This window comes from Hyalella azteca, unplaced genomic scaffold, assembly GCF_000764305.2.
Source record: "Hyalella azteca isolate HAZT.00-mixed unplaced genomic scaffold, Hazt_2.0.2 contig16892, whole genome shotgun sequence".
Lineage (NCBI taxonomy): Eukaryota > Metazoa > Arthropoda > Malacostraca > Amphipoda > Hyalellidae > Hyalella > Hyalella azteca.
In genome coordinates, this window is record NW_025946698.1 from 206,118 (window position 1) to 232,173 (window position 26,056).

A 26,056-nucleotide genomic window follows, 5' to 3' on the forward strand; every position below is an offset into this window, starting at 1 on the left:
GATGAAACATTGGATGATCCGTCCCATCGGTCAATAATCGTACTGACGCATTAAATTGTTACGTTTTGCGCTTTTATTATAATTGAAAATAACGTAGGTTTTGCACCTTTACTATAACTGAAAATAAAGAAATTTCGCACCTTTATTATAACTGAAAATAACGTACGTTTTGCGCTTTTAGTATAACGGAAAAAAGGTACGTTTTTCGCTGTTATTATGACTGAAAATGAGGTACTTTTTGCACTTTTATTATAACTGAAAATAACGTACGTTTTGCACCATTATTATAACTGAAAATAACGTACGTTTTGCGTCTTTATTATAATTCAAAATAACGCGCCAAATAAGACGACCATCGAATGCGTACAAATCTATTAATTAAGTAATGCAAATTCAGATAGTGAAAATAGTTAATATATGGCAGTAGTGTTATTTCCTTTGTTATACGTAGTATACTGAAATATTCTGGGAATAACTCTATTTGATTGTACGTATTTATATCTTGATTAATTGATGCATCAAAGTATTCAAGAGCTGTTATGCGTTGGAACAAAAAAAAAAAAAGGATGAAAATATCATAAGCAGTATAATGTTATGAATTTTATTGCATTTATGACTCTTTCTCACATTCTTGTCCCATTGAAGTGACATTATCGTTCATTCCGTGTGTTCTTAGTTTATTAAATTTTTCTAATTTGACATTTCTTCCATTTATTCCATACCACATGCATCATGAATGGTCCACTTTCATGTGGTCCGTGATACTGATTAGAAGTGATGTATATAAGGAAGTTTCCTGTTCTTATCTCAAATTTGTTTTAATTCGTGTGTCTTGCAACCTTTCGACGTCTTTGATAGAGGCTAGTCCATCAAAATGATCTAGACTTCTCAATAACCAACACGCGTTTCATGGTCGAAGATTCAAACACTATAATCTTCACTACTGCCCAGAATCTTGGATTATTCAAACGCTGGGAGATTCCCACAAATTCAGTTCCATCAAGTTTTGTTCAGCCAAAAGCCTTAGCTGGCCTTCAGGTGATTCTGGTAGTTCTTCCTGGAGAACTTTGATACACTGTTGTAGGAGAGCTTTGGCGGTATCCAGGTCCGTCTTCAGAGCCACTTTGTCCACTAATGTGTCCGTTGGTCCAAGTCTGGTCCTAGCAAGCACTGCGAGGTGATATTCATATAGAGCCACACCGACATACGAAGCCAGTTTGCACATACCAGGATCAATGGCGGTGCAAGTTTTCAAGAACTCGCGACATAATTCCTCCTTCTTTTTGACGACATCTTCGTTCAAGCCTGAAGCTTCCCTGCCGAGCATCTGCAGAAGAGAATGTCTAGCTGCGAATAAATGGAAATGATTGGGATGTACCACTGTGGACGAACTTTTTTCAATCAGATTTTCGATGTCTTTGGCGTTTCCTTTCTCTAAGGTCTGCTCAACTTCTTCTCCGAGCTGCAAAGTTATATCGTTCGCTTCGTCAGCCGTCATTGTTGCGTTGCACGAGGTGCATATCCAATCAGCAAGTGGATCTAATGGTGCAGCTGACATCAGGAAACCCAGCGGACATTTGTTGCACCTCAACGCTGAAAAGTTGGTGCCCAACTCTGTAGGGTCGGCGCACCGGCGACATGTGCACATGAAGAAACGAGTGGACTTGAGGAGATCTCGCCGAGCAGCCGTGCCCCACAAAATGTGTGTGTAAATTGTGCTGAGATGTTCGCCTTCTTTTATGTCTACTGCAGCTTTAAGAGTTAACTGATACGTTGAAGACACTCGATACTTTGTGTTGGGTGTGCACGAGTGTTCCAACATGGAATAAGTGGGGTAGATGCCCACTATCTCTGATTCAGGTAAGGGGATATCAACAGCGTTTGTGTCGATGATTCCAGTCATGTTATGAATGGATGCTTCGCTGGCGTCAAGATCTTCAGGTGGGAAATCTACCAGCATAAAATAATTGCGAAGCATGTTAACAACTCTCTTTTGATTCTCAGTGTAGATATGTGTTCCTTTTCGATCATTAAAGTGACTTTCTAAGGCCATAAGCTCTTCATACTTCTTCGGCGATTTCTTCTTCAGTAAAAGACACCTGTCAAATAGAAGATAATACATCTAGTTGAATAGTGGAAATAATAACATTGCAGTTAATTTAATTGCCGTGGACTAACTTGACTAGTCTACCGAAACAATTTTTAATGTTATCATATTTTCTTTACTACATATAGCTTGAAGAGTTAGGCAAAATTACAGTCGTGTTAACCACAAAGCTTAGTAATGAGCAGAGCTTACCGTAACGGAGTGACCACCTCATAGAAGTGGTTCACTTCATTGAAGTCTTGTATTTCAATAGGTGAGCCCATGACTTTGCCCACGGTACACTCGGGCTTGTGAGCTGGAGCTTCCTCGCATGCTGGTCCGCACATGGGCCACGTGCAATGGCGGCACCTGCCACACAAAGGAATGCCAATGACGTCATTCAACTTTTGCAATGACATGTTTTTGACTAGATTTGTCTATCTTGGTAGTACGTAGGAAGTCAAATTCTCAACTCACTTCTGCACCAATGACTTGAAATACGTTTGACCTTAGTGTTTCGGAAATATAGTATGTACAACTTGATTATATGCGTGTTGATCACTACTAAATTACCTGTATGACCCGTCCACCCTCTTGTAGCAACCAAGACACACGGGCTCCGTTAGCTGCTTCGGCCCTACCACTATAGGCTCTTCTTTCATGATGACGTCGCCGGCTTTGAAGTCTCGAGTCGCCACGAGGTAGCGTCCAAGAGTGGAGTTCTTCTCCACCTAATGAAACAAATATAGTTGTTTGTCTGGCGATACCAATGCCTTAGTATTGCTTCCCAAAGTTTTCAATTCAGATAGTTTATCTTGTTACATTTATTTCGAAAATTATATATTTTCTTGAAAATAAATGCATTGTCAAATAAAAAGGAAGCAATTTTAGAAGCAACTCCACACTCTATGTTTCATTCATTTTCTATTTTTTTTCTGTTATAGTATTAAAACTTATCAGTGCTATTTCTTAGTAAAGATCCATCATTGAACCATCGCCAAACATAAGAAGGCATCAGCTTTTTGTTCATGAATTATTCGTAACGCAGGCGAAGCTCAACTGTTCGTGAGTCTCCTGCAACGTTTATTGGTGAACAGTAACGTAAACAGAAAAAAAAGTACCGTGAACAGTAAGCAGTAACGTAAACAGTAGAGAGTAACGTAAACAGTAGACAGTAACGTAAGCACTAACGTAAACAGTAGACAGTAATGTAAACAGTAGACAGTAAAGTAAGCAGTAACGTGCAGTAACGCACGTTACAGTAACGTAAACAGTGAGCAGCAATGTACAGTAGAGTAAACAGTAAGCAGTAACCGTACAGTAACGGAAACAGTAAGCAGTAACGTACAGTAACGGAAACAGTAAGCAGTAACGTACAGTAACGTAAACAGTAAGCAGTAACGTACAGTAACGTAAACAATAAGCAGCAACGTACAGTAGCGTAAACAGAAAGCAGTAACGTACAGTAACGTAAACAGTAAGCAGTAACGTGCAGTAACGTAAACAGTAAGCATTAACGTACAGTAGCGTAACCAGTAAGCAGTAACGTAAACAGTAAGCAGTAACGTACAGTAGCGTAAACAGTAAGCAGTAAACAGATTTTACTGAAAAAAATTCTTTAGTGAAATGACTGCTAAATATCAATCAATCTTCAAAATAATTTCAATTTTTTTCTTTCTTTACTTAAGTAGTGAAAAAATCGAATGAATGCTAGATTATGATCATATACAAGTGCTGTTCACAGCTCTCCGGCGAGCAAGATAGCTCGCATGAACGTCTACTTAAATTATGATGAATAAAAATAGTCGTTTCTTGAAGTAAAATCCATTACGCAAAAGAAATCACTAATTAATCATCATATTTGTCCGGTGTACGCATTTTCTAAATTCAGCCAATTCATTTAACAGTAATTTTTAGAGAATGTTTGTCTTTGTACTCTCTTTCGGTGCTGTTGCACCATGTTAAACATATGCGTCTAAAATTAGCTTGTTCTGCCGTCAGGGAAGGGATTTTCATCCATAAATGAAATGTTTGATAGCTATTCTCGAGCAAACACGGTAGTATAGATACCATCGCTGATGTGACGATGGCGAGACTCGTCGATTTCTCGGTCACGTCACACAGTGGCAAGTCTGACCTCATTATCTTTGCCTATCTCATTATCTTTTGCCTGTCTCATTATCTTTTACATTTCTGATTATCTTTTGCCTGTCTGATTATCTTTTGACTACCTAATTATCTTTTGCACGACTTAGTTATCTTTCGCCGAAATGACAATCTTATAATTTGGAACTGTTTTGACACTTATTAATCTCAACAAAAGCGCAACTTGTACCGTTATAGCTGAGATTATTTTCGAGCTATGCACTTAATTTCACGTGTGGAGTCGGTCAAATGAATCAGATTCGACGAAAATATATAGCTTTCGCCAGTGTCACGCAATAAAATCCAAGTGAATAGATATATATATTGTTTCTTAATATTATTTTAAATACCTTAAAAGGTTTGCAGTCGTTCTTGTGATCCTTCCAATGCCCTCGTTGACACTCCCTTCTGCAGTAGTAAACCTGCCTGCAGTTAGCGCATCGCTGGGAAGCCTCCTGCTGGCACCCTGCGCATGGCCCTTTCGGGTCATCCGTTGACCCTGCGTCTGCTGCCCCGGCGAACATTCTGCACAACGGTCGAAATCAGAGTTATCTTCCGCCATTTTATTGGGACGGTTTTGAAAGATTTAGCCAGTTTATCGTAGAAATTGATTTCTCTAGTGGTTAGTAATGGTACTTAATTTCCATGGTGCATTGTTAATTCATGTGAATAGTTTATTCCATATTTTAAGTAAAATATCAATAGTATACTTGGGAATGCGGCGAGACTGGGTTATATGAGTTGACATACCATCGCTGTCTATTTAATTTTTCAGTAACATTGGAAGTATTAGGCAAATATCTCTTTACTCTTTGTTATCGTTCTAAACGTGACCGTTGTTGGCACGCATGCTTTGCGTTGCCAGCAGCGAATACTCTTTTGGGACATCCATTGACACATTGGTGTGAGAAAACAACTATGGACCGATTAAGTTGGAGTAATTAAATGCATTGGCGTGGCTCCAAAGATTCATTCAGGCTCCAAAGATTCATTCATAAAGAAATGGTGCCCATGAATGATCGGGAGAATCTGTTTTTACAGGGTTAAAAGTTATTATTCGATTTTGGATTGTTGGATAAAGTCATCGATTTTCTCATGAGTGCAAAATGTAAATTTTCTCCGGTACTGCGCAAAAATCTTAGTATATGAATAAGCAACGATATCAATGGTTTGTGAAAAGGTTTCTTATGATTTCATCAACCCTATCTTGGTGAAACCTCTCATAGAAACACCTCTTACATAGAGGAGCTCCAAGGCTGTGGGTCGAAGCATCGAAGTTAAACATGTGAAACAAACTGACATATTCTCTGAAATTATTTTGTATCATGTTGGAGATAGTTTAGCTATGAATGCTATAGGAAACTTATTAGTCATTTTCTTATGTAATAATTTTTGGTTTGAAATATAGTAATTTTTACTTTCTTTATTACCCTTCACAATACACGCCAAGAAATCAGCATGACAGGCAAAAAATAAATGTTTGTGATCGTTACCTGAAACAGTTCAAAACAAGATCCGGTTGCTTGCGATTACTTTGAACGAATTCTAATAACACGAAAGCAGGAAGCTCAATCTGTGTTTTCTTGGCAAGCCTTGATTGGACACTGCTGTGGAGTTGGCACCCGACCTGAGCTTATACCTCACTGTACCGCTGCTCTCACCCTCCCTCAAGCGAGGACCGCAAACGTTCGAGAAACTTTGGGCATGGGCGAGAACACGGCTTGAGAATTCGCCCGACGTCTCGTTATTTATCTATATCTCCGCGATTTTTCTTACACGTGGCAAGACCGGAGCTACTGATCAACGTAAATATCTGTAAGTACCGTTTGCATTCAACTAATGCATGAGGTACAATCTTCTACAAATTGTGATTTTAGATTTATCAGAAATTGTATTCCTGTGCAAGGAGTTCTTATTACAAGACGTGATCTATTGACAGACTATCGTGTTGTAGTGAAAAGGGTCAACCAAATAAAAATTCACATAGATGATTATAGTTGGTAGATATTGCTTGCATATTCCGTCATTTCAAAGAAACCGAACAAGCCTTTTATAATTCGACTGTGTGCATCTAGCATAGAAGTATAGTATCTTTGGTGTTGAAATATAGGTCTGGCTAGGACTATCGCCGAATCTTGAACTTTTCTTGACTATTTCACAGATGTAAAAAGTCTGGATTTTTGATCAACTCTTTTCAACGGACGGTGGTTTGAAATCATTTCTCGACTTTCTGTTATTCCGTAGGGTACTACGTACTAGGCATTTCAAGATTAAACATTTGCTCATGCATGACATTGTCTAGTCTGTTCTTGAACGCGTTCATACTCAGAGCGTCAACAATAACAGCCTCCCTGATAGCATCGTTGAAGCTCCTCCCTGATAGCATCGTTGACGCTCCGAGTATGAACATCTTCAAAAACAGACTAGACGAAGCTATGCAGGAGCATATGTTCAGTCTTAAAATGCCTAGCAAATTACGGACCAGGCAATAAGTCCAGCAGCTATCTCAATCAATCGTCAGCTATGGAAAGATCGGGTTCCAAAGGCCGGATCCCTTGTGAATCAAGTCACGAAAAGTTCAAGAATCGGCAACAGGTCATGGGCCTATTTCTTCAACGCCGACACTTCTATTCTATTATAATATCTTCAGGGAGGCTGTTCCACATGTCGTTGACTCGAAGCGAGAAGAAATGTTGTCGCGTGGATGAGCTGCACCGCAGTTTTTCTTAGTTTGCAGCTGTGGCCCCTGGTGTTGGTTCTTGTTTCGAATTCAAGCAATTTGGTTGGTTATTAAGAACCTTTCCCATGTAATGATGGCAATTTTATCACTAGGAACAAGAATAGAATTTGCAATCATCGCATGTCATAGATTTACTTGTTTACACGCTCGATGACGCGTCTTGTCTGCAGCAAGACGAAGCGCGTGCCAACAGACGAGGAGTCTTAAAATACATCGTGACCGGCCACGCTGCGGACCATCACCGACGCACTCCGCTGTTTAATAGCTGCATGTGCACATTCGTTGTATTGTTTCGTATACCCAGACTGATATAGCTATCTGAGCTTCGAAATTATTCATGCAACGACCGAATCTGCACGAGTATTGAATACACGAAACACCCGATTAGATAATAGTAGGATGAGGTGAGCGCTCATTGAATTATTAATGCCTAGATGGAAGAGACGCAGCACACTCGGTCGTTCGTGAAGTTTCTAGGGTAGTCTTCATATGTACATATTATTCTGTACCGTAGTGGATGCCAGTAAGTTACTTTGATCGAAAAGTAGTGACTATCAGCAGAACTGACTCGACTCTTGCATTGTTAACTACTATTCTCATTTTCTGCAAGTATCCAGCAATTTGCCGCTTTACGTGTGACATTTCATGTATGAATATATCCAGTTATTTCGTTCTTTGTATTTTCTATAGAAGTGTTTTCTTGTTTCAGAATATTGCGTTCTTGTGGATTAAAGCTCTTAATGAATCGCTTCAAGTTTGACTTACAACACACTCCACACTCCAATGTAATCAGCCGGCAGTTAAACGGTAAGTTGAACGAGTAGTGTTATTAGGCTGTCTTTCTAAGGCAGGCCTGATGTCAATTACAGGTTACCTTGTTGAAAAATTCACTCTCGCCTACAGACAGGCGAGACCACAGACGCGACAAGCGCGGTGTAACATTTATAACAAATTGTACTCTGAAAATTAGCTCCGGAATCGCAATCTCGACATAAAAATTTACTTCTCAATCAAACCGCTGCACGCAAGATCTGAGTAAGGTAGATAATAGCCACTCGATCATCAATTTCTATGCATTTTATTAAAGAATAATCAATGACATCAAAATCTAAACAAGGAAGTAATGCCGTAGGATTGGGACAGTAAATATAACAGAACAAGATATAGAACTTGATGACAACTGTAGATAATAGCATTCATAAAATCTAACTGAATGAACTTAAATACTAAATTAAACTTAATAATAAATTCGAAGGTGAAGATATATTCTTTCTATTTTGTTTACAACTAAAAGTTGCATCGTAATATATATGTGGCCCTCGGCGCTGTAATATTGTTAGTTCGTTCACACGGCAAACTCTCTTGAATGCAAATGTGCACGTTTGCTAAAAACAGAGGAATTTGGACCCGAACTAATTATTTATTACAAATTTTAGTACGTACTTATACTAATGAGAAAAAGTACGTCATTGAAAATAATGGAAGGAGACAAAAAATATTGAAACTTGAACGAATGAAAGAAAACATTGTTCGAAATTAAAAAAATATATATATATTGTCAAAAGTTTGTATTTTTGTATGCTTTTGAAATGGAAAACTCGTCTTACTTGCAGGTAAACAACTGGAGCCATGACATGCAAAACCAAAAACCAAGCTGACGAACATTTACTTCGCTACAAGTTTCCGTTCAGCCTTAAACCGCAACATTGCTGCTGCGGCGCTCCTGCGTGGTCACGTTTTGGTGGACATCGGAAGACATCAGTGGCCAAAGATGGTGTGTGTGAAGGACGGCAGGCGCAGCACCAGAGGGCGCACCGAGTTCCAGCGGTCGGTGATGGGACGCTCACGCGCCACGTGAGGCTCAACGAACAACCTGCGTCAGATTACAATTGTCAGCAAACTTAAAAAAATATAACTCAGTACTCACTGCAGTGAGTGACAGAGAGCGCATTTTCTCGTCGACGAAAACGTGAAATCACGGAGAGATAGGCAGACGGACAGGCGAGCACAATAGTGCATTTTTTCCATAAATGAGAAAATGCGCTAAAAAAACTAACATTTTTTCATCAGTTAAAGATTACAATATTGTCGCGAAAATACGGTGGGATATTCTCTTAAAATAATAAGAAGGTGTTTGCTGAAGCTCAAAACTTATTAAGTATAACGGGTTGAAATTATCAAAATTCCGAATTATCATCTTCAAAATTGGTGTATTTGAAATGATAAATGGCTGAGGAAGGAAGTTGAGGATGTATTTGCTAATAAAAATTCCCGAACGTTTAGCAAGGTTGCAAACGAGAAGCAATAAGCGGGGAAAAAAATAAATAATAAATAAGTGGGAGATGTAACCTGTTGACGGTGTGGATGAGGCCGTTGCTCTTAGGGCTGGAGCAGTTGGTGATGCGCGCTGAGCCCGCCTTCAGGAGGCCGCCGGGGCTCTGGTGGAGGTGCAGGGTGTCGCCGTGTGCTGTGCGTGCGTGGTTGCTGAATGGGAACGAGTTGTACGGGATGCTCGAGCAGCACATGTGCTCTGAAAAATACATTTTAAAATGAAAATAATGTTGGTGATATCAGGATACATTAATGCTGCCTGGTGGGAATAATGCTATTCCACCACAAAGTGGAGGAAATAAACTAGTTTATAAATGTTATCAATGCTTTTGAGGAATAAGCAAAGGTAGAGCGCATTTCTTAAACAATCGCGCCCTCTTCTTCCAATTTGCACTTTATTCATTTTTTGTACCAACCTTTGAAGTTTTCTCAAACGCGAGGAATTTGCTTTTAGTTAAGTTAAGATGTAATAATCGATTGCGCTATTCAAGCTTCGTGATCATCGAAAAATAAAACTATGTGAAATTACCTACAACCATTTTCAAAATTACACAAAAAATTTGTTGTATTTTCGACGGTACGAGTTTGCCCTGTGAAGTTCTCACCCCGCAAAGTGTGTCGCCTGACGATCTCCTCCTTCAGCTCCTCGTCAGCCAGCAAGCTGTCCAGCTCCTCCTGCGGCAGGGTGCGGAAGACGTGGTCCGACGGAGCCAGCACCGTCAGCGGTCCGGGTCCTGATAGTTCACTCGCCATCTTCGATTCCTGAGAGGAAAAAACAGCTCGTTAAATATACTGGGGAAGATATTAAAAAACTGATAATGCGCTGACATTAGATAAAATATCTTATTACATAATTGGGGGAGATTATTAGTTAGGCAAATAATGAGCTGACATCAGAAATTTATCTTATTAAACAATTGCGGGAGAATATTAGGAAATGTAATAATGAGCTGATATTAAGCAAAAATAGCTTCGCAAGCTTACTCTAGATTTGATCAAATTCTATCAAGTTCGAATGAAAAACGTTGAAGACTAAGATGTAAAATATTAGTAGAAGGAAAATCTTTAATTCAAGTTTATACTTAATACATTTTATGCAGCAATATAAGACCGGTGATTAATAAACCGCGTAACGCATCAGAATATAAAAACATAGGCATTAAATTGAATACGACATATACCATATATTTAGTTATTTCTCTGGGACTTTTGGCAATTTCCATGCATTAAATTGAACATGATGCACACAAAATCTTCAAGTAATTCCCCAAATCTTGGCAATTGCAACGCATTACATTAAACATCAGGTACACCAAATGTTTAATTATCCCTCACAAACCTTGTCCATTTTAACGTATTAAACTAAACATGAGGTACACCAAATGTTTAATTATCCCTCACAAACCTTGACCATTTAAACGCATTAAATTGGACATGAGGTACACCAAATGTTAAATTATTTCTCAAAAAAAAAAAAAACCTTGGCAATTTTAGTGAAGATGGAGAAGTTAGGATCTCGTTGGAGGGCGGCGAGGACGTCTTCCCTGGCGGGCTCGAGGAGCGTGTCGACCACGTGCACCGACGCGCCGCATGCGCGTGAGTCCATGAGCGTCACGCGCCCACAGCCTGCGGTCATGCGCACGCGCGACGCGGACGGGCTAAGGAAGCTGAACAACGAAGGCTGAAACAAACGAATTCAGTAAGATAATACTTTTGATAGTTATTATTATTTTGTGATTACATACAATTTGGTACCAGCGGTCCAATCAACCAAGTTGATACACAAGATTTGTGTCTATTCCCTAAATTTTGCTCTAGTCAGTGAACTAACGAAACCAATTCCGTTTTCTATAGGATTTCTTTGAAGTGTGAAGAGCGCTCACGATAATTCAGAGCCTTCAACGAAATAAAAAATTCTTTTGCTGCATCTGAACTTTTTCTGAATAATATTGATGAAGGGCGTACCCCGCTGCATGCAGGACTCGAGTGCTGAGAAATAACTCACCCCGCTGTTGAGATTGAATCTGAGGGGGTGGCCGGCCTGGGTGTTGGAGATGTGGTTGTTTCTGACGTCGCGTTGGTTGAGTGGTGAAGTGGTGATGTGGTAGCGAAGCACTTCGCGCAGACGCTCCACGTCGTTCTGTACGACAAAAACTGGCATCAATAACGAAATTGTTGTAAAATGTAAAACCCTATAATCTTGAAAAGACATATATCGATGTTTTTGTACTGGTGTTTAATTCAAACGCCCGAAAATAAGTGTTTCATAAGGCCGGAGGGGCGGTCCTAAGCTTATTTTATTGCTAAGTTGTACTTAGACACACATCAATGCACATTTTCTATGAGGGCAATGCTGGGAATAAAATAATCGCTAGCTCCCACCCACCTTGAGTTCCTCGAGGTATTCGCTGCGGACGTTGTCGAAGGCTTCGTTGCTGGGGGCGAAAACAACGACGTCTTTCAGTTCATTGATTTCATTCCGTAGCTCAGCAAGCTCGAGAAGTTCTAGGAACCTTGTAAGGTTCTGTTTCTCCAACACTTCCAGAACAGGCTTGGCTGAAGAAAGAATCGTTTTCGGTGAGATAAAGCGGGTTACAAAAATAAGTAATTATGAAATAATTCCTGAAAACAAAGCAAGAAAACCCGAAATTTGCTCAAATCTATGTAGTTCGTGTAAACGGCATTTATGAAATCATATTTTACCGAGTTATGTTCATCACTACATGTAATGTTTCCAACCTTCAAGAGGCATGAGAGGAGCGTCGATGATGTGGATTACACCATTAGAAGCCATGATATCCTTGGCAACAATCTGGGCGTCTTCGACGAAGAGTTTGCCGCTGTCACGCATGGTTATTTTCAGGTACTTCTCCAGCAGGTTAACTGTCTTGGCTTCTGGGTTAGTGATGGCAGCCGTGCAGATCACGTTCGGCAATACATGGTTCTTCAGGACGGCTGAAAATATATTTTCCAAATTGAACCTTCCAAACTAGATTTCGATTACATTTTTTGATACGTAACATGTTATCAATATCGAATGCCAAATGAGATTCCTCAAGGAACTATTTTAATTACTATTAATACATGCACTTTTGTCTATATATATATTAAATTTATGTTTATTTTTCAGTTATATTTACCTGTATTTTTAAAGGTAAATATAACCAGCACGATGCCTAGCATCGTGCTGGGCATCGAAAAAGAGGAGACTAACCGGGCAGGCTCGCTTAGCCCTCAGAGAGAGCATCGAGTTCCCCGTCAGGAAGAGAGCACTCACCGGGCAGGCACGCAGAGCCCTCAAAGAGAGCATCGAGTTCCCCGTCAGGAAGGGCAGCGAACGCCGCGTTTGTGGGCGCGAAGAGCGTCAGTTGTCCGTCGTCGCGGAGCGTCTGCAGCATCCCAGCCTCGCTCATCACTGAGAGAGTAACATCGACTAAGATATGCAGTGTCATGTTGTATATTTTTTAGTCACATGTTATATTCGACATACATGATTAAAAAAATGCCATTTGTATTTTAAAATCGTCGACCTTGGTACGGGCTGAATTATTAGACAGCTATAGAAACTAAAGTTCAAAGAAGTTTTGAATGCAAATGATACTCTTTTTAATCAAATATTAGCATATTAGAAGGTACCCGCCATAACCATAAGATGAACTGCAATTCCTGCATAATTAGATAGATTCCTTTCGGAAAATCAAAACCATTACCTACATCTTACTACACATATTACGTACAGTGTAAAGCGCACCTACATATGAAGCAGGGAATTGAGTTGAACCACACCATAAGTAGCTAATGCTACAAATTCCTGTGACGTAAATACTTGAGAAAGATGGCTTTAATTACGTTCTTTGAGAGTGGCAAACTTCAGAAAAACTTCTGATAAATTACGATTTTTGAGATTGGTAAACTTCAGAAAAGGTCTGATAAATTACATTTTTTGAGAGTGGTAAACTGCGGGTCGCTGCCGATGATGTCGGCAATGGAGCGGGAGGCGCGCGTCATGACGCGGTCGAGGGTGTGGATGACGCCGTTGCTGGAGTGTTGATTGGCAGTGACCACGCGGGCGCAGTTCGCCGTCACGATCGCCGGAGTCTGCTGGGCGTACACGTTGATACGCACCGTCGACCCATCCGACAGCGTCTTGATGATCTGAAGGCAATGAGGCTTTTTAAAAGCAAGTCGAGCTAATTACAAGTTAATTAGATGCTGATTAATCAGAATCAAGCTAAAAAGAAGCCTAACTTTTGCCCTAATTTATTAATTAAATAGCATCGATAATTAGAAGTTTAATTTGTCTCCAAATTTTAAATAGAAGCAGAGAGAATAAACGAAAGTAAGGAGACGTACAAGACAACATCAAAGACACAATGAAATATGTCTAGTTACAGAGGCAGCTGATGCTGTCATATAATAGACTATCTCTCACACACCGTCTGACCTGTTCATCCTCCAGGTCTCCGGCATAGTAGAAGCCGTTAACGAGATGTGAGTTCACAACAGTGATGATATCGCTGCCAGCGGAGCGTTTGCGACGATATACTTCATTGTCTGTGATGTCCAAGTCATTCTGAGGGCAACAGAAACGTCTCAGAAATAGGCTTCAAACACATTTAATTGTATTAGGAATTAATGCAATTCTAAACTTAAGCCTAGGATAGTATTAAGAGAAAATAAATGAGGATATTCTGTGTATACAAGCAATTCGATAAGAATCTACTATCGAGTCACAATCCTAAAATAAATGACAGAATAAGTTGTTTGTAAAATTGTTATTCACTACAATGAAAACAGATTCATTCTCGGCTTACTCTCTCGGTGAGGTCAGAAGTGTAGTCTTGCACGGCTTCGTTATTGGGAGCAAAGATGGTGAGGTTCATGGTACGGAGAACCTCTACCAGGCCGGCATTCTTGGCGAGCGAGAGGAAGTCAGTCAAGCCCAAGGCTTCCAGCGAGTCGGGCAGGGGCACCAGGTCAACTGAGGGTACGAACAAAATTACTTAACATTGTTTAAACGACTGGTGCAAGATAATAGGGTCACTTCAAAAAGCAACATTGACTCGCACATTCTTAACATAACAATTTACACAGTAATAAGTAAGCAATGGAATTTATGCTGGAATAATTATGAGTAGCTATTTCAAAACCAGAGAAGAAATGAACGATTAAGTTAGTTATTGATTGCAACAGTCAGAGCAAGGGAGTTACTTACCTTTTGTGCATCCTTGGAGCTCTCTTACGAAGCCGTGACAGCAGCGATATTCTTGGCGAATGGTGCGGTTGATGCCGCGTTTGCGAGTCCTTTCGATGAGAGAAAGATGACATTAAATAATTAATTACTGGAGAGAAAAAAACATTAAGTATAACCAAGTCGACTTTTTGACACAATGAACTAGTAGGTAAGTCAATAAGTTCAATAATTTAATAAAAATGGAGTGATAAAAATATATGAATGCGTGAGAGATAACAATGATCATGAGGTAATGTAAATAAAGGAAGCAATGGGTTGAGACACCTAACACTAAAAGAGGCGAATCTGCATCCATTCGCGAATATTATTCGTTCGCCAACATTACTCTGAAAATAAATAAGATACGTCGGTCGGTCACGAGGTTCGCCGAGCATAGCACAGGATGGAAGGAAATGATGAGCCGAACAAAGCACAAAAGGAAGAGACTCGTACAGCGCAGGCGTGGGCGGTGCGGCCGGCGCTAGCTTGTCAAGGCCGGATGTGATGACATTGCTTCACTGCTACACTAGATAGCGATTCAACGGTAACTACTCTGAATGAAAACCATCCAATACCGACAAAAATAATGATAATAAAAAAGCTGATCACTCATTGAAAAATGGCATCGCTACGTTTAGAGTATTTAGAAAGAAAACATTGTAAGAGGATTCTTGATAGAAGTTATAAGGTCTTTTCCATAGTTTATACCAATGACACACTTAAATAAATGGAAGAGTTTCAGTTAATTCACGACATGATGTCGTGTCGTAACAATTTCAGTTAATACACGACATGATGATTGGAATGAGCTCACCACGTCATAATGTCAAACAGTGGTTAGGTGCGATTTAGAAACGGCTGAGATCAATGAAGCAAAATGTATTTATTTCGGACGAATATCAGCTCCTATTCATTTCAGACGCGTCCGCTTTTATATAAAAAAAGGTCCGTTCTTTGCCCAGGATCACGCATAGTAATTATACTTAAAAATGAAAAAATATTAATTTTAATTACGGAGATCAGGAGACACACGAACCTTGTTGTGCATGTGTATTTTTCAGGGCCCTCGCTGCAAGACTTGATCTCCATCTGACTGAAGAAGAAGCCTAAGCCAGAGTCAGCGGCCGCCGCTTCTTCTCCTTGAACGCGTTTCTCGCGCTCGATCTCGCCCTTAATGATATCGTCGGCTTCGGTAACGGCGTCATCGGTAACGATAGTGGTACCTGTGAAATTTAACGTAAACGTGAAATACAGATATTTTTGAGTCGCATAGAAAGAGAAGAAGAATATAGAGCATCTGTCGACGATAAAGTCAGGTATCACTTTTGGCGACCAAGTTACAGATCGTTATTTGAAGAAAGTAAAGTAAAATGGATCGAACTAATTAACATAGCAGTTGTGGCTCTAGAGTGCTTACCTTTAAATGTAAAAAAGGGTTCAAATAATATAACGCGAAAAAAACAATGAAAACTAAATGAGAGACTATAACAACACCGACGATGCAAAAACTAAAAAAAATATAACTCAGTACTCACTGCAGTGAGTGACAGAGAGCGCATTTTCTCGTCGACGAAAACTTGAGGTCACGGACAGACGGACGGACAGACAGACAGACGGACATGGCGAGCACAATAGTGCATTTTTTCCATAAATGAGAAAATGCGCTAAAAAGTAAGTCAGGAATCGGTATAAATTTATTTGTAGGAATCCCCCAGAAAGTTCTAAGCTATCTTGGTAGAGAAGATAATAGAACAATAGAGAAGAAGAATAGACAATAGATAAGACAATAATAATTCAAGCAGAATTCGAGGTAGTTACCTTGAATACTTGCAAAGACACTGTTTCAAGTAATCGTGCAAGTTTTGATACTCACCGTTACTGTTACCGCTGCTCTCGCCTGGCGTGTCGTCGGTAGCATCAGCTTCTGCTTCGTTAATTTCGCTCTCGGTGAGGCACACGTTCTCGCTGCACATTAAAGAACGACCATAAATTATCATCACAAAATTGTTGGAATATCATTTACCGTAATCAGAATTAAAAAATTACAATTACACAGAAAACAAAAAAATATAACTCAGTACTCACTGACAGAGAGCGCATTTTCTCGACGACGAAAACGTGAATTCACGGACGGACAGACAGACAGACGGACGGACATGACAAGCACAATAGTGCTTTTTTTTCCATAAATGAGAAAATGCGATAAAAGGTACGTATGCATCTGACTATTAGTCGTACATGTAAAACTTTTCTACGCATGAAAACGATTATATAATTAAACAATAAAAACATAAAAAGTGACCCAAAATCAATAGAACGGACGATTGCTCAAGAAATCGATTGAAAAATGAATTAATCGATATCAATCAATTATTACTGATAGTCTAAAAACAGATATAATTTGTATAAAATATATATTGTATCATACAATAGAGGTACAAAGCACAAAGCCAGCGGGAGCGCGTCGAGTGTTCCCTGCAAGCCAGGATGTTGCCAGTTAACACTAATGTGTTCACTTGTCACCTCCTAAACCTTATCCTATGTCTGCCTTCATCATACCACTGGCTTACCCTTCTAAAGTCGTACGATTTCGACCTGCGCGTTAGGCCTAACATAAGGCCGAAGCAAAATTGCACGGTTGTCATGGAGTAAAAAACATCTCAGTCGGCTTCTTGCAAATGGTTGCAGTGTATTTGGGTTGTTTCGTGTACTATGACTATGAGAAACCACTTGTTCGATGGTTTGATATCTGGTCGAGATTTATTATTATTATTATTAAGAAACAGAAAAAACTAGATGGTACTTTGCGAACACAGCGATATTTGAGTTACTACAAAGAATGTATGTTTGCGCATTGAAGACTATAATATTGTTGATTTGGTTGAAGCCATTCCCCAGCAATGTTAGATATGGAACAAAATTCCTGAAAATTTATTAATTAATTAGAACTACGATCAAATAATTCACATATATGTATACCTTATGAACATTCATCGAAAAGTCACGTTGGATATATTTATACAACAAATACGTCGTATACTATATACTCAAAAACAAGAAACCAAGTTCTCCCAATAAATCTTTCTAATAAAGTAGGCCCGTTTGACCGACACCTAGCATGCAAGCATGAACTCAATGTTGTGATACTTTTTTGCATGTTTTTTATGGCACGACTGGTCTGTAGAACGTTAGACGACCTGATGGCCTGCTCTGCTTCCACCACACCACCGCTCTCGGCACAATACAGCACTTATATCCAGAGCTATATAACCAGTATAAAGCATCAAGCCATTGTAGAGCATATCCACCTTAACAGTAGAGAGATCATGACAGTAGAGAGCACATCCATCTTAAAAGTAGAGAGCATTAAGCTAGTATTGAGCATATCTATCTAACCAGTAACCAGTATAGAGCAACATGTCAATGTAGATCATCAAGCCAGTGTAGATCATCTAGTCATTATAGAGCAACAAACTAGTGTAGAGCATTAAACCAGTGTAGAGCATCAAGCCAGTGTAGAGCAACAAGATAGTGAAGAGCATTAAGCCAATGTAGAGTATCAAGCCAGTATAGAGCACATCCATCTTAACAGAAGAGAGCATTAAGCTAGGATTGAGCATATCTATCTAAGCAACCAATAACCAGTGTAGAGCATCAGGCCAGTTTAGAGCAATAAGTCAATGTAGATCATCAAGCCAGAGTAGATCATCTAGCCATTATAGAGCAACAAGCTAGTGTAGAGCATTAAACCAGTGTAAAGCATTGAAGTTAGTGTAGATCATCAAGCCATCTATCTCGGTCGTGTCAATGATGGTGGTTCATCAGCAAAAAATTTTTTTGGCACTGGACAGTCGAGGATGTAGCTGTAATTTTGTGCTGAAAGCGAGGCAGAGGTCGAAGTTCGACACTTCGAACTGAAATATCTGTATGCTATATCTGTATGCTATAGCCTCAAAATCTTCTCGACGAAGATTTTAATCTAAAATGCTTGCCATTTCTTCCTCTCCATCTAGCGAAATTCCAACACGAAGGAATGCACACACTATACCGTTCATATTCAGTGTCAGGAAGTATCAGTATACTGCTTTCGTGGTCTCTTAATCACCATACTTTTCAAATATAAACCTCGATGTGGCACTGAGACAAAGTGTGGTTCAAGCACGATACTGAGGGCCCTTGTACACTGCAGGTTCAGGAAGATTTGAATATCGTTCTTCATGTGGAACTTAATAAGCGGTATAGCCTTACAAGTGCAACTCGCCTGCAGGACTAATTACGTAACATTTATTAAGAAATTTATGCAGAATTCTATTTAGTTAATTTTAAATATTTTCATGCATAACCTGAAAATCGCATTATCAAAAGCATATTGTTTACACCGAAATTTGCTTTGATGAATTTTACCGAGACAAATTTTTAAGCAAAATAAATAAGATATATAGCAGACATCGCGTTCACATGATTACAAATATTTCGTTGTTTTGGCTTGAGAATCAATCCATCTTTTAACCGTCTCTGATGACTTATGCAAAATGAATTTTAGAAAAGACTTTAATAGTTCTTCTGTTTCGATCAAAGCCATGCATGTCGTGCAGTATCAGCTTCGGCAGTGCGTGTCGAATTGGAAAAACTTTCGTCATATATACTTGTAATTACGGCACGCCAGAAGCGAGATTTTGATCAGGTAGTCAGGCTTACTCTATGCAAACCACAGGAGTAAAGATATCATTAGAGAATCATACGTCCATTCTTCTGAGAGCAATGAAATTTGTATTCCAAACACGGGGCCGTTACTCCAAGCTAACGCGTCGCAGTGGACTTTCTCCGCAGACTTTCTTTGCTTATGCGTGCTTTCTCTTCTATCAACAATCTCGGCTGACAACATTTCCATCGTCAACCTTTCAAAATTTACAAAAATTATTGTTTTTAAATATAAACTCGTATTTTATCAGAACGGAGAGTGTATGGATAGAGGAAAATTAACCCTCGAAACCCTATAGAGTATAGAAAATGTATAGCAATCGATGTAATGTTAAAAAAACTATACACCGTCCCCAGCAATACGTCAGTTCAAAATGCACATAGTGAGCGTACATGGCACATGCCTTCGTACGTTGTATGCGCTAAAGTACAGATACAAATTCGTGCAGTGATTCAGTCGGCTGATCACGGTAACGGGGCGTGCGTGCTCTGCCTCGCCCATCTTCACATCCGCTGATGATTCGTCGAACGCGTTATTCATCGATTCAAACTTCAAATATATCGCATCAAAATTATGACGAAATAACGACAGAAATAAAAAGTATTTCGCTTGGGTTTCCGCAAAAAAAGTTCATTCTAGGTATTCGAGTTCTGAATTAACAGCAATGACTTGCAATTTACTGTTGATTTTTTTAATTCAAAACTAAACGAAATAATACTCCAAGTCACAATCCACGAAAAACATTCGTATATCGAAGTTGCAACAACTCGAAGAATGCCAGGCAGACAGTTATGCAGTGATGAGCGATGCGTGACCTGTTATTGCCACAATAACAGTACTGTTGTAGCCTTAATAACAGTACTGGTATAGCCACAATAACAGTACGGTTATAGCCTGAATAACGATACTGTTATAGCCACGATAACAGTACTGTTTAGCCACAATAACAGTACTATTATAGCCACCATAACAGTATTGTTATAGCCTGAATAACAGTACAATTAAAGTACTGTTACTGTTGTCATTACGTCAGGTGATCAGGCTACCGCAAGATGAGCGCTCGACGTGACGACGCAAAAACCTGACCCGTCTCTCTCTTGCTTGTCTTATTTGCATAGCTTGTGAGAAAGAAAGCTACCGAGAAGAGCTCTTGGTAAGTAAGCAATAAAGATCAATAAATGAACGTAACGACTGCGCAAATGTCACTCACCCTTTCCACCATGGCTGGTATCGGGGGGCGTTGAAGAAGAAAGGACGAGCGAAGTCGACCATGTCGGGCACTGAAGAAAGCAAGTAATAATGCAGATCAGTGATTTTGACACGAAATGCAGCCACATAACAAACTAAAACAAAAAAAAACCCAGAAACACGAATTAGTTAAGTATAAGTAGATTTTTTTATCTAAGTTACATTTACGCAGGACACTTCAATTCACTTCACAATTTACGACGGTGTTCAGCATATTTTTTTTTATCATTGTCTTGTTTTTATTAGATAAACTCATGATATCAGCGTCTAGGATATTAAAATATAGATACAAAATTACAAATTAGTGTGGCGTTTTTCGAAAATGGACTGCAAATTTTTATTTCCGTCTGAAAAAGTTCTAATGTATCTTTGGAAGAACATCGTTCTTCAACAGTGAAATAATCTTACTCACATCTGGGGAAACTATCGTCAATGTTGAGTCTGAAGTCGAAAAGAGGCCCGCCGTTGCGAGGTGGAGGCAACACTTCTGCCTCGGGATTAGATTCTTCCTTGTCGAAACCCATGAAGGAGTCCACCGACTCGCCGGGAATAATGTGAGGTTCCGGCAGCTCTCCAGCTTTGTCTGCGTCGCCCTTCAAGTATACCTTTAAATAAACGAATATAACGTTTATCTCTCAAGTTCAGTGAACTGCAGTGTAAAAATGAATAGTTAATTTATCCCCTGTTATAGGACCAACGTCATCGAAATATTAATTTTAGCTGGAAAGATGCATAAACCAACGTTGATGCAACATTAATATATTCACATAAATATTGCATAATAGAGAATGCACTTGATAAATCAATATGTGTTTTTACCTTAAGCCCATCGTCCAGTCCATCTTCTCCGAAGCTGCCCATGACCGCCTCGACAGGTTCGTCGTTGACGGAGCTCACGTGGAGCCGCCGGCGGGGTGGATCGCGCATCCAGTTGGGCAGCGATTCTTGCACCTGTTCAAAACAACGGGGCATTGTTCGCATTTTATTTTCATCGCAATAAATTTCAATCACATTTACCAGGTGACGAGTGTAACCTCAATATACTAATTTTCGAAATAAATTGTAATAGTGGCGCGTTGATCGTTGTAAATAATAGATTTCTCTACTTATCCCAACTAACTAACTGCACAACACGGAACGCGTACGTGCAAGAATAAACGCTTGTAAATACATTTGACGTGTAAGAATACGTTCATAGAAATACGTTGGAAATACATCCATCTGAAATCCAAATTCATAAAGAATTCTGTATCACAAAATCACGTTATTTCCAGATCAAGAACTGACCTGAGACTCGATGCGGTCAGATAACGATCCGATAGACTTGCCGAGGTACGACAGGTTGTCCATTGCGGTCTCTAGATTGCTGTCCAGTCTCTTCTGTACCTCGACTCCAGCCTTCGACAATCTGTCAGGGCAGAGTTGTCATCTGGGATATCATTTTAAATTGTCACGAGAGACTAGTTCGTTCTAGACCGACCATAAATCATTATCTGCGTAAGAGAAGTTTATGCTAGACCGACCTTATATAATATACGTTAATACGTATCAAACTGACGATGTATAATCCTTTTCTTAAACAAGCAATTCAAGTTTCAAGAAAAAACACAGTTTACTTGATACGTTGAACCCAATGACCTTCTAAGTTTGAGATGATAAAGACATAAATATTCTGGCCTTTAATTGATTTGCGTAAACTACGCGGAAATTTATTCATGTAAAGAAGCATCAGTTAACATCTATTGAGATTGATGCTCGCAGAAAATTATTGCAAGAGTAATGAAATTGAAAATTGAATCCGGTTAAAATTGAATCCCGGATAAACTGGTTTAACTGTGCTCATACTAAAGCCAGAAAGGACTGAAACCCAATAGAATGTTGTGAAATTCAATCAAGAAACACAAATGAATTGAAACTAAAAGATTCACGAGTTTCAGTCCGCAAAGAATTAAGAAGTTTTAAGCCGTCTGAGAAAGTTAGCCTCTCTTGCGCAAACCGTCAATTATTGCGGGACTCGCTTGCCAAATGACGTAAGAGGAAGCTTTCTATTGCACGAATTACTGGCTACCTATTGCAGATGAAGTCTCATAGGTCATACAATGGTTTCTCTTTGCCTGCCAGTAAAAAATGTTTTGCACCTTTTAATAATCATTTATAAAAACCGCAGGTCATGGCGATAAAGATCATCTTATTGAGAAGTACTCACTACTTAGCTCTCATAACTAATGGTCGGCACCCGGATCACAGAACTGATACATCTACTGAGTGATGTATTCGATGTATATGATGTTTTAGTTTTACTTGTACGCTAAAAGATTAAAAAAACATTCCTACTCACTTAGCCTATGCATTATGGTTCTACATTATAAGAATATACAAACTATTCTATGCAATAGTCTACACAGGTAAATAATTTAAATAGTGATGTTACGAATTAGCCTTACCCGCTTTCAAATCCATCCCAGAAATTTCCTGCGTTGAAAAATCTGGCATCTCGCTGCTGAGCCTGCGTGCTTGCTATGATGGCAAGCAACAACACCACTGAGTTTGTAGCGAAAAACGCGCGCGCCATGTGTCTCATACGAGTGCAGTTACACGACTACTGCCGGGCACCGTTGCTCGGCTGCTTATGTGGCCGGTGGTTGAAGCCCCACGTGACGGGTGGGATTGGGTGGGATATGCTGAGGTCACCTCAAGGGCCTGTGCTTTGTTCAACTTCTTTCCTGGAATCACAATGGAGGCTCAGCTGTTTGAAACTTTCTTTCGTTGAATATGGGATAAATTGTTAGTTGGTCACTCTTGTTCTGTGCTCTCTAGAAACTTGAAAGCGTCAATACCTTCTACGAATGATGGATTCAGCTGGATCTATACCTACATTTCTTAAGGTAAGCGAAGAAAAAACTTAATAATGGGAATTAAGCATGAATGAAAAAGTAGTGTAATTAGATTAACATTTGTACATTTCTTCATGTAACCATGAGCTTCTTATTATATATGTATAAAGAGAAGCTTGTGGCCATTTGAAAATTGATAAACACTTTATCGTTGATTTTTATTTCATAAATAACAACAATAACGACGATTCCGCAACATTGGGCTTCCATAAAAATTGATCTTTCGTGAGACGATGCTACGCAAAATGGCTAAGAAACTACTAGATAGTTTACGCTGTGTGACGCAAAACTAGTCGAAGAGACTGGCGCATACAGAGAACTCTAGAATGTTCTCCCAGGCAAGGCTCTGTGAATCATGCACTGTTGCGTGTTACGCTGCTTCTATACACCGTGATTAAGTTCAAACATCCTGTCCCATGCAGAGTGAATGCGTTTGACAAATCTAGACAACATTGTAATAAGAAGCATAGCTTTTGTTTAGCTGCGAAATTCAAAATATTTTTAGAATGAATAAGTTCAACAATAAAGGTTAGCTCAAGAGAATAAAGAATAAAGGTTAGCTCAAAGAGGTTAGCTCAAGAGAATTTTGAACGGTAAGAAGCTTGTAGGTAATGAGCATGGAAGTGTTGCTATAAACAAAGCGCTTTGAGTAAATAAGAATACGATGATATTTCGAAAAGGAAATTAACACTATGAGTTCATTTGTATCGGCTTTCAATTAGTTACGAAAGCGTTTATGTTATTACACCTAACAAAAAGAGAATCTTCAATAATTGACTCAAAGGAGTTTTTCTCATAGTAACAGTAAACTAAATTTTTCTACCCGATATTCAAAATATTCAAGCCCGTGTTCAAAAACGGGGTATAAAATTTGTTTCAACAATTTTCTTTATGTCAGAGAATCGAGAAAATGTTTTGATAGATAAGTAGAAAACTAAATCAGCGCTTCGCATGACTAAAACTCCGTATATGTTCCTGAGCGCAAACCAGCTCTGTATTATCTGGCTCACACGGTCTATCCTAATGTCACCTCACTTGGATGCTTAAAACATTTAGCTCTCACAGAATTACTCCATGAAATCACTTGTATAAAGTTTTAGTTTAACGAATGTACTTTCGTGAGAAATCTAAATTCAGAGTATGCTGCACGGTTTAATCATTTCGAATGACTGATACTGCCCGAATAAATGTATCATGTATCAATGCAACTGATTCGTTTACTGAAGACTGGTTCAGTGTTCACAATTCTTAATTAAATTATGCAAGAGTCATTTACTAGGCAGAAACCACGAGAAACTACAGCGTGCTAAAAAAGCAAGAACTGAATGAACATCAACCAATAGCAAGAATAGTGTTCCGTAAGCATATGTAGCTCAGCCAGAAAAATATAGTTATTAGCTAGGATGATTCTCCTGTGCGGTTCATGGAATAACCGTAAAAATACATCGCTCAGAACGTGACTGCGCAACTGAGTTCGAGTATAAGTGTGCAGCCACAGCAATAAAAAAAATATATATATATATACTACGCGTCACTTTGAATAATTTCTCTTGCAATCCCACATTTTAGTACACTCATAATAATTCGAGGGAAAGAGAGAAAGACCAAGTGCTACTATAACGGAAACCCTCCGAATGCTGTTTGGCAAGCTCCTATTGGAATATTAGTGACTCGTCAGAGCTTTCTTTGACGTTACAACTTCCGGTGATTCCGTTAAAACGTTATCCTGCATATAGCAGTAGATCTTCTCCTAAGAGGTATTGAATTCATCGTTTAACAGTTCAAGGTGAAATGGCATTTTAGCCTTTTTTTCTAATGTTCCAGCCCGTGTTCCAAAACCGGTTGGATAAACCGGTACCAATGAACTCTTTGACTTCATGGAAGTTTGTCAATCAAATTCGGGTTATGAAATTTATTTCAACAATTTCCTGCATACCCGAGAATCGAGAAAATGTTGTGAGTTATAATATAAAGAAGAACATCAAGTGCTTACAAGTTCCTGTTAATTGAAAAAATATAGCATTTATGATATGCCATTGATATAAACGTAGATTTCTAAAAATTCCTTTGTACTGATAAATGATTGGGTGTTGAATTGCTGAATTCAGGCCTTATTTTAACATAAGAAACAGCTAGATCAACAAACGAACCTGACTCACACCAAAGTACCACTTTCCTAGAATGCAGGCTTGGCGAAAGTGCATTAGAAAATAATGGAACCAACCTCCGTTCTGACGCACCTCTTTCCGACTAGCCAGACACGATAGTTTTTGCACTACCGCCTTTACCGGAGTGTGTTGTAGTAAATAGGGTGACGTCAGAGGACGTTTTCAAACAATTTAAACGCAACAGATGGTCACAATTTGGTTCAGTTCTGTCACTTATTGCTCCGAAAGGATTACATTTAATGTGACGTAGTCCATTGGAACTGTTATATCATAAACTAAGAGGGTCATCATGAAGAACGTCGTTTGTCTGCTTTTAGATGATTTCAGTCATGTCACCGGCCATGATGCATGAATGCTCGGAATGGAAAAAATATGCTGTCACAAGCAACTATTTATACATAGCTGCATTAAAAGTCTGCAATTGACATGATTGTCAAGTGATTCAACATCACTCACAGAAACAAAAACATGTAACGTCTCATGAGTTGATTTTTTATGTTATTGCTATT

The 26,056-nt window shown here is 39.2% G+C and overlaps 2 protein-coding genes across 2 annotated transcripts; both read right to left on the reverse strand.

Annotated features, from left to right (window-relative positions):
• Window positions 1–585: 585 nt before the first annotated feature.
• On the reverse strand, window positions 586–5,857 carry LOC108675627 (SET domain-containing protein SmydA-8). Its single transcript, XM_018163657.1, has 5 exons — window positions 5,725–5,857; window positions 4,582–4,756; window positions 2,660–2,817; window positions 2,300–2,455; window positions 586–2,099 (listed from the first exon to the last, which is right to left on the reverse strand). The coding sequence occupies exons 2-5, from the start codon at window positions 4,753–4,755 to the stop codon at window positions 965–967; spliced, it is 1,623 nt and encodes a 540-aa protein (XP_018019146.1). The 5' UTR covers window position 4,756; window positions 5,725–5,857; the 3' UTR covers window positions 586–964.
• Window positions 5,858–8,033: 2,176 nt separating this feature from the next.
• LOC108675624 (periostin) lies at window positions 8,034–23,104 on the reverse strand. Its single transcript, XM_018163654.2, has 19 exons — window positions 22,930–23,104; window positions 21,773–21,893; window positions 21,305–21,436; window positions 20,898–21,090; window positions 20,448–20,517; window positions 16,409–16,500; window positions 15,572–15,758; window positions 14,518–14,606; window positions 14,117–14,283; window positions 13,747–13,875; window positions 13,241–13,457; window positions 12,580–12,717; window positions 12,042–12,257; window positions 11,689–11,858; window positions 11,308–11,442; window positions 10,783–10,983; window positions 9,908–10,064; window positions 9,321–9,501; window positions 8,034–8,844 (listed from the first exon to the last, which is right to left on the reverse strand). The coding sequence occupies exons 1-19, from the start codon at window positions 23,064–23,066 to the stop codon at window positions 8,730–8,732; spliced, it is 2,847 nt and encodes a 948-aa protein (XP_018019143.1). The 5' UTR covers window positions 23,067–23,104; the 3' UTR covers window positions 8,034–8,729.
• Between the last annotated feature and the right edge of the window lie 2,952 nt (window positions 23,105–26,056).

Excerpts from the sequence above, each read along its gene's own strand:
- LOC108675627 (XM_018163657.1), bottom strand. The coding sequence starts at position 4,755 with ATGTTCGCCGGGGCAGCAGACGCAGGGTCAACGGATGACCCGAAAGGG. Across the intron at positions 2,818-4,581 it reads ACGACTGCAAACCTTTTAAG|GTGGAGAAGAACTCCACTCT; the intron begins GTATTTAAAATA and ends TTGTTTCATTAG. Across the intron at positions 2,456-2,659 it reads AGGGTGGACGGGTCATACAG|GTGCCGCCATTGCACGTGGC; the intron begins GTAATTTAGTAG and ends TTTGTGTGGCAG.
- LOC108675624 (XM_018163654.2), bottom strand. The coding sequence starts at position 23,066 with ATGAGACACATGGCGCGCGCGTTTTTCGCTACAAACTCAGTGGTGTTG. Across the intron at positions 14,284-14,517 it reads GCTCCAAGGATGCACAAAAG|TTGACCTGGTGCCCCTGCCC; the intron begins GTAAGTAACTCC and ends TCGTACCCTCAG. Across the intron at positions 10,065-10,782 it reads TCTTCACTAAAATTGCCAAG|GAATCGAAGATGGCGAGTGA; the intron begins GTTTTTTTTTTT and ends TTTTCCTCTCAG.